We start from the raw sequence: 16,866 nt of genomic DNA, 5'->3' as shown, positions 1-16,866 counted from the left end.
TCCACTTCACTTTGAAGATCTGAGAAGAAAGAAAGGACATCATGTGTTTTTATATAAATATAAATATATGCGAATGAATCGACTTCTTGCCAGCAGGTTGAACATACTGTCGCAGTCGTCCTGCAGCTTGTTATTCTTCCCGGTCTGTTCTTCTGACTCCTCGTGCAGCTGGTCGAGCGCGGCATCCTTCTCCTTCAGCTGCTGCTGCGGGTCATCCGCGTTGACCTGGATCTGCTGCAGCTGTCGCCCTAAGTCTGTTGAAACGAAATGTACAGGACGTCACATGACACACCTGATCCAAAGGGGAAATGGATCCCACCATGACACTGGCTGCTTTAAGTGAACTATTATCCGTCCTCTAGTACGACTACATGTACTGGTTTTGTCCGTGGTACTTACTGCTGTATTCGTGCTGCCGCCTGTTGTTCTCCCTGGTCTGGTCGTCTTAACTCCTGCTGCAGCAGCTTCAGGGTGGCATCCTTCTCGCGCAGCAGCCGCGTCCTCCTGGCTCTGCTGCAGTTGTCTTTGTAAATCTGTTTGATAAAGTATCTTGTTCAAAAACTACATCAGCTCCAGGTATGGAGTGATAATGGGTACACATGGAGGATCTCACCGTCACGCTGTGTGTTGTTGTTGTTGGTTCAGCACATTTTTAGTTCCTTGACCTCTTGCTTTCAGTCTGACAGAGGAAGCAGGTTGAAACGCTGACTCGTCTCAAACAGCGAGTGTCAAGAACAAGGTTTAGAGGAATAGCTCAACATTCGCCTTCTTGCCGAGAGACAGAGTAGATCAAAGACAGTTAGCTTAGCTTAGCATAGAGACTAGTAACAAAGAAACGTTGGGGCACCTTTTAAAGATCACTTTTTAACACGTACAAAAAACAAAGTGTAACAACTCCAAGTCGTGGCTCAGCAGGGGCCTGTGTTTGACGGACTAGTTCCTGACCCGGCCACGACACAGTTTGTAACCTTTTGGACAGAGCCAGGCTAGCTGTTTCCCCCTGTTCCCAGGCTTTGTGCTAAGCTAAGCTAACCGGCCTTTGGCTGTACCTCTTTCTGCACGTGTGGTATCAATCTCATCTAACTTTCTGAAAAAAAAGCACATTTCGCTAAATGTGCCTTTGTTTGTGTTTTCAAGTCTTGTGTCCTCTTTTTGTTGTGTTTGTAGTCGTCGTTCAATTTCTGAGAGAAGACAGAAATAACCATACTTCATGAAAAAGATATTTGATCATTATAGAGTGGATTAATCTTAGTCTTAGGAATACTCATAAGATCTACTGCAGCATGCACAGTAAGAAATAATGTGCTGGATGACAGCAGAGGAAAGAAGCATTGACAAACCGTCAATATGTTTTTCAGCAGCTTGGGATGCCTTTTGTGTCCTCAGCAATCTCCATTACTATCAGAGACACAGTTGCAGTGTTATTCTGCGCTTCAAACGAAACAAACACAACATGAAACATAAGCAAACAAAAAAAAATGCTCTCACTCGAGTTGAAATTCTTTGCATCCGCTACCCTGAGCATGAGTTCACTGTCTTGCAGTTGCCTATTTGTCAGATCCAGTCTATCTTGCAGCTCTGGAAATTATTTTTCGACATCAATGAAATACAAAATCAAAATGAGTGTACGTATTCATTGTAACAATCACATTTAGTTCTTTACCTGTGACATTGTCAGCTCTTTCATGTCTGATATCTCGTCCTCCAGTGGTTTGAGTTTCTTTTGGAGTTCCATAATCTGAGCCGCTAAAAAAAGGACAAAGCAAGATACTTTTAGTGTTCTGATGCCATTTGATGATTCTGTATAGACTTTTGTTTTCTGACCAAAATAGAGCGGAACACTTACACAAATTAGCAATCTCTCTCTCTCTCTCTCTCTCTCTCTCTCTCTCTCTCTCTCTCTCTCTCTCTCTCTCTCTCTCGTCCAGCGCCGGTGTCTTTTCTTTTATCGGATTTCTGAGGCGCTTCAGCTCATCCTGCAGATCTTCGAGAAAGACCGACCGGATGTTTCATTTCCCCAAAATGTATGAAGAAGTATTCTGAATATATTTGTAAATTGTACATGCTGCTCCCCACCTTTCATTCTCTCCAGTGCTGCTTGTGTCTGACTCTTTTCTCACTATCAAATCTCACTGGGCCAAGATTTTGAACACTGAAGCATTAAATGGAAGAAACGTTGGATTGGATGAATTCAGTGTCAACAACCAAACGACCAGCGGCGATGGAACAATCAAATGTTTACTTTCATTGTGATGACGACTCACTCTGTTTAGTACTTTCATTTTCTTTAATTCCGTTAATTAAATCATAATGTAATGTAATGTATTGAATGGTCTTCGAGAGCTGCAAACAAGAGACATTATTTCATGTCAGCATGTGTTTTGCTTGGACTGGTTATGAAATGAAAGGTATGTTTCTGTCACTCACCTCTTATCTTATCGTAATATGTCTCATTTGCTGCTACACTCACCAACCTTTCAATCTGTGTGTGTATTGCAATGATCTGTATAACTGTAAAAAAAGCATCAAACATTGATAATCACACTCTAGCACAGGGGTGGGCAAACTTTTTGGCTCAGGGGCCACATTGACTTATAAAATTTGACAGACGGGCCGGGCCGGTATCAGATGGATGGAGAGCAGGGGCGTTTGTAGGATTCCAAGAAAGGGGGGGCTAAGCCCCAAGGGGAGCGTCACCCTGGTGAATGTGTGCGCGCACTGACATTTTTCAGTTCATAGATTGGTTCATTCAGAAATAGTGTAATTTGCTCTGTAGTTTTGCTTGCATTCAGTATATGATAACACAAGAGACAGAATTTCATGGTCATAGTGATATTTTATGGCCATCTGGACACTATCACTGAGATAAAGATGAACTAGTTCAGTGTAAAATATGTAATTCAATGGAAAAAAATATAATAATCTATATTAATGCAAAGAATAGAGAGATGTCGATAGTTATTTCTTGTATTTTTCGAATTCACTTGTTCGCAATCGCTCAATGGAGACAGTTTCTAACTTCCCTTTCATTTGCCTCAAGTAAACCTGAATGTAAGCAGGTAAGACTTGTTAACTACAGACAGACACATTCAGCAAGAGCCTTCAGTTATCAAGCTCCTCTTTTATGGAACCAGCTTCCACTTTCAGTCCGGGAGGCAGACACAGTCACCTCATTCAAGAATAGACTTAAGACTTTCCTCTTTAATAGTGCTCATAGTTAGGGCTGAATCAGGTTTGCTCTGGTCCAGCCCCTTGATATGCTGCTATAGGCTTATAGGCTGCTGGGGGATGTTTTAGGATACACTGAGCACCTATCTCATCTTCTCTCTCTCCTTATGGATGAATTTACATCCCTCCATTACACCTTATTAACTCTACTTCCTCCCCGGAGTCGTTGTGACTTCACGTCTCATAGGGTCCATTGGACCTGGCTGTGTCTGATGCCTGGTGAGCCGGCCTCCCGCGTTGGCCCTGCTGATGCGCCTCCTCTCTACCTCCTTCTGTTTCATGGATTGGAGTTCCATTCATACATTGTCATATTCATGTAATGTGTTTATGTAACTTTGTAAATGCTGTTCATTCTGTACACATGACATCTATTCATCTGTCCATCCGGGGAGAGGGATCCTCCTCTGTTGCTCTCCTGAAGGTTTCTTCCCTTTTTTCCCTGTCAAAGGATATTTTTGTGGAGTTTTCCCTGATCCGATGTGAGGTCCTGGGACAGGGATGTCGTATGTGTACAGATTGTAAAGCCCTCTGAGGCAAATTTGTAATTTGTGATATTGGGCTATACAAAATAAACTGAATTGAATTGAATTGAATTGCATTGAAAGTCTGTAACTACCTGGACTTACAGGTAAACCTGAATGTAATCAGGTAACACTCGTTAACAACTACAGACACATTCTGTAGCCCCCCTAAAATAGGCCTAACGACGCCCCTGATGGAGTGTTTGTGTGAACCAATATGAATTACAAGTAAAAGCCAATAACTAAAAAGTAAAGAAACTTTTGCCCGCGGGCCGTAGTTTGCCCACCCTTGCTCTAGCACGTCCATCTTAATTACAGCTATATAGTAGAGTCTAGTGGTTCTTTAAATGGGTTGTTCGAGTTCTACTCACTTATTTGTGGTGGAGCACTTCTTGCTTTCAGCTCTGCAGTTTTTTGGGTCAGTTCAATATGTTTCTCATCTGTAATTCCTTAAAGTTCTGCAGAACAACAATAAAACGTTACCGTGTACATCCGTTAATCTTCGTGCCTTAATGAGAGTAACACTTCACATATTTCAGAAACATGAATATTAAAACAAAAGAAACAAAATATACTTTATATCAAGCAAGGATGGAATATATGGGCAATATTTAACTGTAAAATGACAATGAAGCACACTCTGACCTTTAATCTTGGTTTTCAGATTCAGCATTTTGTCGTCTTCTCTTTAGCTCCTCCAGTTGCAGGGTTAATGTAGAAACCTGAAGAGCTGAACTGGACACATTAGAAAACAGTTCAACTAAAGAACAGCATTCAAATTGTTTCTAGTTTTCTTTTATCCATCAAAACGTCAGACTCCATGCAGACCAGTTTCTCAATGAGTGTCCCTGTTTGGTAGCTCAGCTCCACCACTCACCAAGGGAAGACTCAGAGTTGGACTGCAGTTCCTTCATTTTGGCATCCAGGTCCTTCTGCAGATCTTAAACACATTTGGACATGTTTGTAACAACTATTGATTCCACAAAGAGAACCAGATAAACATCCATCCATCCATTTTCAATACCGCTTATCCTCATTAGGGTCGCGGGGCGCTGGAGCCTATCCCAGCTGACATAGGGCGAAGGCAGGTAAACATGGATATCTTAAATAGGAGTATTTGAGAACATATTTCTGAGATAAAAGTTTCGGGTGTAGTTTTTGACATGAAGGCCACATCTGCAACCTCTCTCCCTTACTTTCTTCGCTTCACCTTTTGACCCACTGGTGCAGGCTGTCTGGCTATCACATGATCATGTTTCATGTCCCTGTATGCAGATGATGCTGTCATACATGGAACAACGTGTGTCAGGAAAAGTCTTTAACGTGGTGAGTTATGAAAAGAAAATGTGTACAGAAAGGGAGCGATATACTGACCGGCTGAGTTTGCATCTCCTTCGCCTCGCAGCCCACCGATCTTCCCGTCCAGCTGTTCCTGAAGATCTCCTCTTGTTGATCTCCAATCCAATTCCCAGATCAAATTTTGCAGTGAGATGATCTGAAGAACTGAACGTACACACACAAACACAAACAGAACCATTTACTGTGTCTGGCATAACCTTTGTGCGAATCAGAGTTGACCGGCGTCTCGATACGGCTCTCAGCTGTTGAGATTTGGAGTTCATTGTATCGATGGTAACGGTAGAGGGTGGTGCTTATTGTAAAGATTTTGTGGAGCAATAAAACAACACTCACCTCTGATGTGACTTGTTTTCCGAACCATTTGCAGCATGTTTCACCTTCCTCTGTACTGAATTCACCTCTCTGGTGAGTGCAATGACTTTCATGACTAGAAGAAAATGTAGATTCATCTAAGATTACACCAAAGGTCATTGCCCTATGATAACATGTTTTAAATAAATTGTGTGCTGCACAAAACAATAAACAAAATGTTTTTAAAGTTTTTGACGCCAGGGCAAACATACTCAGAAATGTATCGCTATCAAGCGTCCCCAGAAGCTGATTCATTTTGTCCAGTAACTTGGTTTCATGAGCAGTCCAGGGAATAAAAACACCGTTTCCAGTTGAAGGCTTACAGTTCTGTCCAAACCCCCATCAAACGGCTTTGTGTCAGCAGACCAGTGCCAGCCCCCAGCAAGCTTCCATGTCTAGCTTTCCTTCATTTGACATGTCTGCCTTGGCTAGCTTGCAGCAGGTAGATTCCGTAATATCGTCCTGTCGAACATACTGGGTAAGGGGTGTAAAACCTGGTAGGGACGAGAGGTTGCAGGAATGTGACAGAACAATTGGACTTCTGAGACAGTGGGGAAGGATTGTGGAGTGGGAGGGTGTGCTGTACCGGACATTGTGTGACCAGAAGGAAGGACAGGTTAAGCAGCTTTTGTTGCCAGCTGTGTTACACCGAGAGGTGCTTGCTCGCATGCACACTGACCATGGGCACCAAGCGGTAGAAAGAACATTCAAGTTGGTTCGAAGTCGGTGCTCTTGGCCTAGGAATGTTCGCGGATGTTGAGGCTTTATGTAAGACTTGTGATCGTTTGTATTGTTTCTAAAGCACCACAGCCAAGGGTGGTTGCAGCATTTGGGGAGTTTGTTGGCTTTTAGGCCACTTAAAGTTGTCACAATGGACTTCACCGTGCTGGAACCGTCATCAGATGGACGAAAGAATGTCTTGGTTTTTTACCGATGTGTTCTCCAAGTTTACAGTTGCGGTGCCAACCAGAGACCAGCGTGCACTCACAGTTGCAAAGACCCTGGTGAAATATGGGGGTCCTTTCAAGGTTGCACTCTGAACAGGGGAAGTGCTTTGAGGCTGAGGTTTTCCAGTGTCTCTGAAGGGGTGTATGGGATGAAGAAAAGTCGAACAACCCCATATCATGACCAGGGGAACGGGCAGTGTGAGCGTTTCAATAGGACACTGCATGATCTGTTGCGGACCCTGCGCCCGGAGTAGGAAAGGAGGTGGGTTGAGTACCTGCCGGAGCTGTAGTATGCTTATAACACCACTGAACATCAAAGTACTGGCTGTTCGCCATATTTTCTCTAGTTCGAAGGGGCTCCAGTGATTCCGCTGGATGTCTGGCTGGGAAAGGATAGGGAGAATTTGGAGGGTAATAATAATAATAATAATACATTTATTTATAGAGCACCTTTAAAAACAGGGTTTACAAAGTGCTCTACATAGAAGCAAGGTAAAAATGATCTCTACTTCGGAGGTCCAAGCGTGCTACTGCTCTATCGGAATGAGGTACGAACCCCACCAGGCAGCAGGCTGACTAATACTGCTCTATATATGCTCAATATTGTCTATATATCTATATTGTCTCCATGTCAACTGTCCATACTGGCGAACCAGTAACCTCAACAAATATGAGAATAGGATTTAAGAATCAGCGTGAATGTAGATGAATAGTAATTCATTATATTTTCGGACATGTGATCTTTTTGTTAACCTTCGAATAGAGAAAGAAAAAAAAAGAAAAATGTTCTCAAAATACAAGATCAAATATCCCATGCAGATACATGCTGTTTGAATAATGTCCAATCTGCTGTAAAAGAGTTTACTAACGTAACACCGTTGGAGCATTTATGAGTGAATCACTATTCAGCTTCTTCCTCTGTTTACAGTGTTTCATGCGCAGGCTTCTCGTAAAGCACATGGGTTGATAATGATTGACGAAATGTTTTTTTTTTTATTCTGGTCATTTTTCTTGCAATAAAATAGTGTAACAGTAAATGTTTAACGAGTTGTTGCTGCTGGTTTTGTTTGGCGAGTCATGACTACGTGCCATGTAGGTGATCACCTGCACAACTAACTCTGAATCACTAACCCCGTTAACACGTAGACGCGTTGAATGAGGACATTTTGAATGCAGAAAGAAGAAATGTAACTTTCTGGGGTTTTCAAAATATGAATGCACCGTAACGAAAAGTAGCATATCATTTAAAGAGTTGTTCATTTATTTGTGTTCATTTATTTCTCATTTAGTTTGTGTTTGTAGAAGATTAGATTGCTCACGTTTTAACCTCTATAAACAATAATTGCACATCAAAAAAGTAAAAGTGTTCCAAAACAAATCCTCATGCACACAAGCGTTTCCCGGTATTGATCAGACCTCTGCTCAGATTGGCACTGGGTGAAGAAGCCCTGCTGGGAATTATCATCTTAAAAAAGATTAAGTTTAAAGTCACTTTCCTAAAAAAGACAAGAGGTCGTCCTTGGCCACAACTGACAAGGAAGTAGTTTGTCTTCAACATATTGAATAGAAGCAAATATATAGTGTTTGCTCAAATGTTAATTAAAAAGTATTTGCTTAATTTGAATTGAAGTTGTTGAAAATAATTGACTAAATGATTTTTTCATTTGAGTCAATATTTACGTGATGCCAGTTAACACAAGTTTAGACACAAATTGAAAACTAGGAATGCTGATTAAGAATGAATGTGAGTGGTGTTTCATTAGTTCCCAACAAGCAGGCGATACAATGTCAATAACTTGCCTCTCCTAAATAAGCCCCTACCCACAATTATTGCATTTGTTCCCCCTCTTATTGAGAGCAAGACTGTACTGTAATTGTTCAAATGATTTATATTAAAAGAAACCTTATTCAACCTGTAGCCCCACTCTTCGTGTGTACTCTTGATCCAATCTGGCGACTAAGACAATAATCCACCCAGTCACGGGCCAACAGACTGGGAATAATAACATGTGAACAATTAGTTACACATACCATAAGACAGAAATAAAATGCATGCTATGAGTGCAGTATTCCTATAGATCCCACAACATGATTATCAGATTAATATCGGAGACATTACTGCACGTGCGGCACAGTGTTTGGTCAGTAAGGCAAGACAAGTTTATTTAAGTTTATTTGTAGAGCACATTTCAACAACCGGGAAATTCAAAGTGCTTCACATACAACTATAACTATAAAACATAATGCAAAAGGATGATTTAAAAACAATCCGTAACACATTAAAAGCTAAAGATAGAATAGAAAAGTTTCAGTGCAGTTTAAGAAATAAAATGCACTAGTGAAATACAGAAATAGATTAATATCCTTGAATCTGGTTTAATTCAAATGCAACAGCAAGCAGAACAGTCTTCCATCTGGATTTAAAGGAGCTGAGGGTCTCAGCAGACCTGCAGCTTTCAGGGACCTTGTTCCAGGTATGTTGAGCAGAAAAACTGTGTTTAGTTCTGACTCTTCAGAAAGTAGACCTGTCCCAGAGGACCTGAGGGGTCGGGATGGTTCATAAGCTAGCAGCAGATCACAAATATATGTAAACCATTCAGTGCTTTATAAACCAGCAGCAGGATTTTAAAGTCAATTCTTCGTTGGACAGGAAGCCAGAGCAAAGACCTCGAGTGATTCCTTTACGGTAGTATACAGCTGCTAATCAGCTCAGAGCTCATAACCTCTGCCTCTCTTCTATCAAAAACACAGAATAGGAAATTAACGCATTTTGTGTTGCTGCTTTATTTTTGTAAACCTCCGTTTCTCCTGTGAACACACAGGCCCTGAAATACGAACATTAATTGGTGTATTTTTAGGAGGACTGTGGCGCCATCGTGTGTAAAACCGTAAGCAAAAACAAAGACCCCAGTTCCGACACTCACAGTAAGATAGTTCGCTGAAATCTCCGGCCTATCGTTTTGTATAAACTATTGTAAAACTCTACACCAACTGCGTGAAAACCATAATAAGTACTTGTATAGCATGCGAGTCAAACGCGACACTTACAGTTGTTTTTCACTAATTTAACGAAATAGTTGACACCGAAACGCCGTCAGTAGCTCACGAGACGGAACCACTCTACTCCACTCTTTGTCTGGCGTCTTCTCGCGATATTACGACTAGAGAATACGGTGCCTTGGTGGCCTCACATTGGGTACATCCCAAATTGTCGTTCCCTCAATCCTCGATTGAACCGGAAGTTGTTCTGCGCCGCCATATTGACGGCCGTCCCAAAGCTCATATTCGGCTCTGAGTTATCGAGGAGGAATCTCGAAGGAGCCATGATCGAGGAGGCACGAGAGCGGGCTTCCAGGAAGTGTTTTAACGCGCGACACGCCCCCTCACAGTTATTTGATTGGACGCTGCAGCTGATCGGACTGATCGCTGGAGTTTCATACCAGAGTGAAGACGGATCACAGATTAAACTCAAATTATATATTAGATTAGTGTTCACCATCTGGTTAAAATATATTTGCCCATTGTAAAACTGAACAACAAAACGACCACAAACAAATTTCTTCAAAATATTTGTCTTTTCTTGATCTGTTATTTCCCTCAATAACTTTTGTTATGGATACAATTATAGTCAGAGAGAGAGGAAACACTTTTTACATCATTTCTATTCAGTCACGTGAGGCTGATCATTACTGAGTGTCGGGTTTGATGAGTTAAATAATTTAACTTTAACCTGACACATTGAGCCTAAAAAAATAATGCCATTGTTGAAGAGAAACCATAATCATATTGTGGTTTATTTTATCATGATGTCACAATTAGAATTACAAAACATACAGACACAAATAATTAATAAATAAGACAAATAAGCATTCCGCTGGTAGAAATCAATCCTGCGCGTAAAAGCAGGACACAGAAGACAGTATAAATACCACACACTGTGTATAAATACTCAACGCAGTTTGCTTGTCAGGTAACATACCACAGATAAAACATGATAACTGTGTCTTTATTAGTATAAGTAGTAGTTTACCACAATTAAACCAACTAAAAACATTATACGATCATTTGTCTCAATATTTTAAGTGGATTCTTGTTAGAATGTTCACTAAAAACTGTCAGGACGAGAAAACAACTGTCTTCCACTGATCATGTGTTCAGAGACAATCTCCTTCATAAGTCGACTGACAGCTGATCCAGATGTGATCAGCGGCCACAGTCATCAGAAACCAACGTTGCTTCACGTGACGCTTTCGAGGAAAGGACGCCTCATTTCTCTTAAAACATATTTCCTTGTTTCAGGGGCGTCGTTAAGCCTATTTTAGGGGGGGCTTTAGCCACCCCAAAATGTTCTTCAGCCCCCCCAAATCATTTTGCATTATTGGCTTTAAAATTAAAAAAAAAATGTTTTTATGTCATTAAATTAAACTATTGTTATTGACATGGACACGTTATTTATAACTCTAACATGCTACATATGTGCGTGCGTTCAGGTTTGTATGTTTTCTCCCCCTTCAAATTCAATAGCCCATCATCATACTTATAATCCCCGGGCACTAGGACCTTGGGGAGGCTGCTGCGCTGGTTTTCTCACTCAGCCAAGTAACATCTCTCGTCAATGACAGACAGGAATTTAGCTCAAAGTAAATGATGCACGGAGTGACCTGTAAGTCCAGGTAGTTACAGAATGTGTCTGTCTGTAGTTAACGAGTGTTACCTGATTACATTCAGGTTTACTTGAGGCAAAGGAAAGGGAAGTTAGTAAACTGTCTCCAGTGAGCGGAAGTATGAACGGGCGAATTAGAAATACAAGATATAACTATCGACATTCTTTGCATTAATATAGATTATTATAATGTCTCAAACTTGACAGGACAAGGGGATTGAAATACGAATGCGATGTATTTAAAAGGTAGTGTGTGTATTGGGTGTATTTGTCGGCAGCTAGCGGGGACGATGCAGATTGCAGCCGGTTAAACTTCTTAAAGCTGTGCCAAGCGAGTAGGAGAACTGCGATGGCCGATGCGAAAACGTGATTAAAAACCCGAAACACAACAATTCTTATGTTCAGGTGATGATACTAGAGAAGCTTAGAATGAGCCCTCTAACAGCTCTGTCGTATTTAGGAGTTATTGTTGCAGTGCTGCACTCTGGCTCAACCCTGTGTCTGCGGGTTGGACACAGCATCCTCCTCACAGAACATGCAACTTACTTATCAGTTGCACAAACGGAAAAGTTAAAGAAAGTGACAGCAGATTAATGAACAAAGAAATTGTATTTCTCTTTTGTAGGTTTAAGTCTTAAAACCAGGTGGATGATGATGGCACAGGGCACAGTTCAGGAATGTACGTCCGAGTTTGCATCCTCTTTATAAACGGCAGGGCGTCCCGGGAGACAACGTACCCGGCCATGTTGGGGAGCCCGGACACCACACAGCAGCTCAGGGCACAGCGGCAAATCTCCATGTCACAAGCCCGCGTCCACTCATCAGTCGTCGCGTCGTAGCACTCGACAATGTCGGAGAGGTTGGAGCCGTTGAAGCCCCCGACAACAAAGAGCCGATCTTCGAGCACTTCGATGCCGAAGTTGCTGCGGGGAGTCCACATGGGCGACACTTCATGCCAGCTGTTGTTCTCGGGGTCGTATGCCTCTGCGCTGTACAGACAGTCGGTGCCATCGAAGCCGCCGACCTTTTGGGAGTGAAATACATGGTAAACAAAAAAGATTCATCTGTTGACTGTTGACTAAATCCCTTCACACGAGTTGGCATGTCACCGTTTCCTGTGTACTTACTGCATAGACACGACCTGCATATGCAACGATGCCTAATCCGCTGCGCCGGCTGTTCATGGGGCTGATCATTGTCCACTGGTTGGTCTCTGGGTTGTAACATTCAGCCGTTTGCAAGCACTTGTTCCCCTTGAACCCCCCACAAATGTAAACCTGGGGAGAATAGGAGGGGTTTTAAGTAAAGAATCACTTCTCCCGGCTTCAACAGGTTATAAATTATACAGAGATATTTTTCTACTCTATTGCAGGATCATATTGGGAATCATCACCGAGGAATCACCCTAATCGTCCCAACTATTGGTATTGGTCTCTAACATCTAATACGTTGCATTATCTTACCAAAGTTTCTTTAAATCATTATCATTACTTGTCATATCATACCTTGTTGTGCAGCGTTGTGCTGCTGGCGTCGCTCCGGACCTCTTGCATCGGCGCGATGAGACTCCACTGGTTGGTCTCGGGCCTGTAGCGCTCGGCGCTGCTGAGCCACGTGCACCCATCAAAGCCTCCCAAGGCATAGATGCTTTCGCCCAGCACGGTGACGCTCAGGTAGCAGCGGCGGTGGCACATGGAGGCCGCCTCTTGCCAGACGCACGTGCTCAGATCGAACCGGCGCACGCTGTTGAAATACTCCACCCGGTTGGAGCCGCCAATGCAGTAGATGCTCCCGTTGAGGACGGCGGAGCCGTGGTAGGCGCGGGGCCGCTCGCAATTGTTTGTCATGTTGATCCAGTAGTCGGCGCGGATGTCGTACGCCTGGATGCCGTTGTTTGGCTCGCCGTCACTCCAGCCTCCGATGGCCAACAGGATGGCGTTCGGCAGGCGAGGGCGGGCGTCCGGTTTGCTGAGATGAGCAACAGAGGGCCTGCTTGTCCTGATGTGACTTATGGCTTCAAGGGAATCCCAGGCCATTGTCAGGCACTCAGCGTTGGTATTCACCAGCTCATTGGACAAAACATTGAGCCGCATGTAAACCCGAGTCGTCAAGGCCAGTCGTACCTACAGAGAGAAACGGGACAGGATCGTTGAATTGAACTTGATGGACTGGTGACATTCTATATATATTTTAGTCGGGGAAATGTTTAATAGTGGACCGTGGATGAATGCTTTCAAAGAAAAAAATAATAAGCTACATCTGGCTTGGATACACATACAGTATTAGATAGCAGGATTAACGTACTGTTGGTTTTGACCAGTCTCCTTTCAGAATGCTATCATATAGCGTTTTAACATTTGAAAGGGCAGCAACAAGGTTTTATTGGCTAAGACCAAGTTTGTAAAACACTTTGTCTCTGAACACAAACTGTATGAAAGCATCCTGAAACTAAGGTTGTTAAATTGACTGTTACTGCAATCGAGATGTCACCACAGGCCAAATGCTGAAGGTGTAAGTCTAAACAAAGTGACAGAAGGTTATCATACCTTAGACAAGAGCACGGCCAGGTGTGCTTTCCGTTCTTCGGGTACGTGGTCGATCCAGCGAAGGACGGCCTCGAAGGCGACGCTCTCATTTCTCACGTTGAGGTCGTCTCTTTCGAGGATGTCGATGAGTTGCTGCAGGGGCAGATGCAGGAACTCTTCGTGGTGAGCGACCTCCTCGAAGTGGTCGACCATGTAGCGGTAGGCCTTGCGCTGCAATTTGGTGGAGAAGACGATGTCGGTAAAGCGAAAGATGCCGATGCAGTTCTCCGCGCAGAGCTGCTCCCCGAGGAAGTCGCAGCAATTCTGCACGACGTCCATCACGTTGAGCCGATCAGCCGCCAGCAGCAGCTCCTGCACGTTTTCTGTCGTCACCGAAACGGAGCCGGTGTACGCAAACTCAATGATGAGCCGCATAATGTCGGGAGACATTCCCCGTATGGCAAATACCCTTTTGTCTGGAAGAGAGCACTGGAAGAGATCACTGTGGGTTAAGGGTAGACACAAAAGCAAAGGGTTGGAAATGGAGATTTTTCTTCTAACATTGATAACAAGGGCCTAACAACACCCTTGAACCGGACATTATTGTACGATACAGTCCTGCCTCTCGAACCTTATTGCTTAATTACGGAGACAAGCCACGGAGATAACCCAAGAAAAAGATAAGCCACGCCCCCTTTTCGCGTCTAACGTGCCTGTGCATTGACTTTGCATGGGATCTAGACGCGCGTTTGGTATGAACGCAGCACGGGAATGAACACAACTTGTCGGGCGACGAAACTCACGCGAGTAAATCGCTTTGCGAATATTCGCGACGCGTTTGGTGTGAACGCAACATAAGAATGTCACAAATATTTGATATTACATTTGTTTTTCATTTTTGTTTTCTTTTGTGATCTCAATTCATCTCAGTGTTTTGTAGCTGTGAACAGCTTCTCTGTTCCATTTGTGCATTGAATCGACCATCTCAATTTGCCTTAAATTAATCTGGTCACTTTTCTGAACACACAAAATACTCAATGCTACTACACTTTACTGATCTGCTTAAAAGCACATTACTATGGAACTGACAGACTACTGTAGTGTTCACATAATAATAATAATATAATAATAAATAACTGAACTCATTACGTATTGCGATTAGTCTCTCAGATCATTACCCCTTATTTTTCTGCTAATTTGAAGGATATACATTAACATGCTTCAGATAATCAACTCACAGGAAGTAGCGGCTGCATTTACACAGGATGGTCGTGTTGATTTCAAATTCCACATCCTCCACTTTGATGATCGCGTCGTTCATAATGAAGTTTATGAAGTCTTGATTTAGTTGAACACGAAAGTTTCTTGGTAGTTGACTGGTCTCTTGAATATAAACAGGTGTTGTGTCCAGGGAGAGAATGTGAGCACTTCATGGAAGGTGCAAGAATTCTAGAATTGAATTGAATTGAATCAACTGACACCATCCAATTCAACCTGTAGACAGGTTAATGCATTACGTTATGCATTATTTAATGCATAACATTTAAACTTAGTTTGTTTTGTGTCAAGTCCCGATCAAAGATAACGCCCAGATTCTTTATAGTGGTGTTGGATGCCAGGGCAATGCCATCTACAGAAACCACATCACCAGATAATTGATCTCTGAAGTGTTCAGGGCCCAGTAAAATAACTTCGGTTTTGTCTGAGTTTAACATCAGGAAGTTGCAGGTCATCCATGTTTTTATGTCTTTAAGACATTCTTGAAGTTTAACGAGCTGGTTGGTCTCCTCTGGTTTGATCGATAGATATAATTGAGTATCATCTGCATAGCAATGAAAGTTTATGGAGTGTTTCCTGATAATGTTGCCCAAAGGAAGCATATATAAGGTAAATAAAATTGGTCCAAGCACAGAACCTTGTGGAACTCCGTGATTAACGTTGGTGGTCATTGAGGCTTCATCGTTTACAAATACAAATTGAGATCAATCTGATAAATAGGATTTAAACCAACTTAGTGCGGTACCTGAAATGCCAATCGACTGATCCAGTCTCTGTAATAGGATGTCATGATCAATGGTGTTGGTCTAATAATACCAGTACGGAGATGAGTCCTTAATCTGATGCAATTAGGAGGTCATTTGTAATTTTCACCAGTGCTGTCTCTGTGCTGTGGTGTTTTCTAAATCCTGACTGAAACTCCTCAAATAAACTATTCTGATGTAGAAAGTCGCACAACTGATTTGCGACTACTTTCTCAAGGATCTTAGAGAGGAAGGGAAGGTTAGAGATCGGTCTGTAGTTAGCCAACACCTCTGGATTAAGAGTGGGCTTTTCAGGAGAGGTTTAATTACAGCTACTTTGAAGGAATGTGGTACATGGCCTGTTAGCAAAGACGCATTAACAATATCCAACTGAGAGGTGCCAATTAAATGCAAAAGGTCTTTAAGCAGCCTCGTTGGGATGGGGTCTAAGAGACAGGTAGACGGTTTAGAAGTAGAAACCGTTGAAGACAATTGGTCTAGGTTGATGGGAGAAAAGCCATCCAAATATACACCAGGGTATACAGACATTTCCAAGGCCACTCCACTTGAGGACAGATCGGCACTGGTTGAGGGCAAGAGATCATCAATCTTGCCTCTAATAGTTAGAATCTTTTCATTGAAGAAGTTCATGAAGTCATTACTACTGAGGTCTATAGGAATACATGGCTCCACATAGTAGTTAACGAGTGTTACCTGATTACATTCAGGTTTACCTGTAAGTCCAGGTAGTTACAGAATGTGGCTGTCGGTAGCTGTTAACGAGTGTTACCTGCTTACATTCAGGTTTATTTGAGGCAAATGAAAGGGAAGTTAGAAACTGTCTCCAGTGAGCAAGAGTGTGAACGAGCGAATTCGAAAATACAAGACATCTCTCTATTCTTTGCATGAATGGTATATTTGATACTAAACTAGTCCATCTTTATCTCAGTGATAGTGTCCAAATGAGCATAAAATATCACTATGACCCTGAAATTCTGTCTCTTGTGTTATCATATACTGAATGCAAGCAAAACTACAAAGCAAAATCACATTCTGATTGAACCAATCTATGAACTGTCAGAAACAATGGATATCAGGGGCCCCAAGAAAAAGTTGCTGCGCGCTGTGCTTAGCCCCCTTTCTTTCACCCTACAAACGCCCGTGCCTCGTTTCCTCTCTCCTCGAATGGTTTCCTTGCGTCTCTCCATACATTCCTGGTGGGAGGGACTAAGATGCAGATAAGAGACTCGG

General features: G+C 42.5%; 1 protein-coding gene across 1 annotated transcript; it reads right to left on the bottom strand.

The window, feature by feature from the left end:
• Positions 1 to 11,599: 11,599 nt before the first annotated feature.
• Positions 11,600 to 15,169, bottom strand: LOC117746700 (kelch-like protein 10). The gene is made up of 4 exons (XM_034555997.1): positions 13,616 to 15,169; positions 12,575 to 13,192; positions 12,197 to 12,346; positions 11,600 to 12,093 (listed from the first exon to the last, which is right to left on the bottom strand). Exons 1-4 carry the CDS (start codon positions 14,042 to 14,044, stop codon positions 11,704 to 11,706), a joined length of 1,587 nt encoding a protein of 528 aa, XP_034411888.1. The 5' UTR covers positions 14,045 to 15,169; the 3' UTR covers positions 11,600 to 11,703.
• Between the last annotated feature and the right edge of the window lie 1,697 nt (positions 15,170 to 16,866).

Source organism: Cyclopterus lumpus, chromosome 17 (genome assembly GCF_009769545.1).
Source record: "Cyclopterus lumpus isolate fCycLum1 chromosome 17, fCycLum1.pri, whole genome shotgun sequence".
NCBI lineage: Eukaryota > Metazoa > Chordata > Actinopteri > Perciformes > Cyclopteridae > Cyclopterus > Cyclopterus lumpus.
Note: the sequence above shows the minus strand (reverse complement) of the source record. Positions and strands in the feature narration are given on the sequence as shown.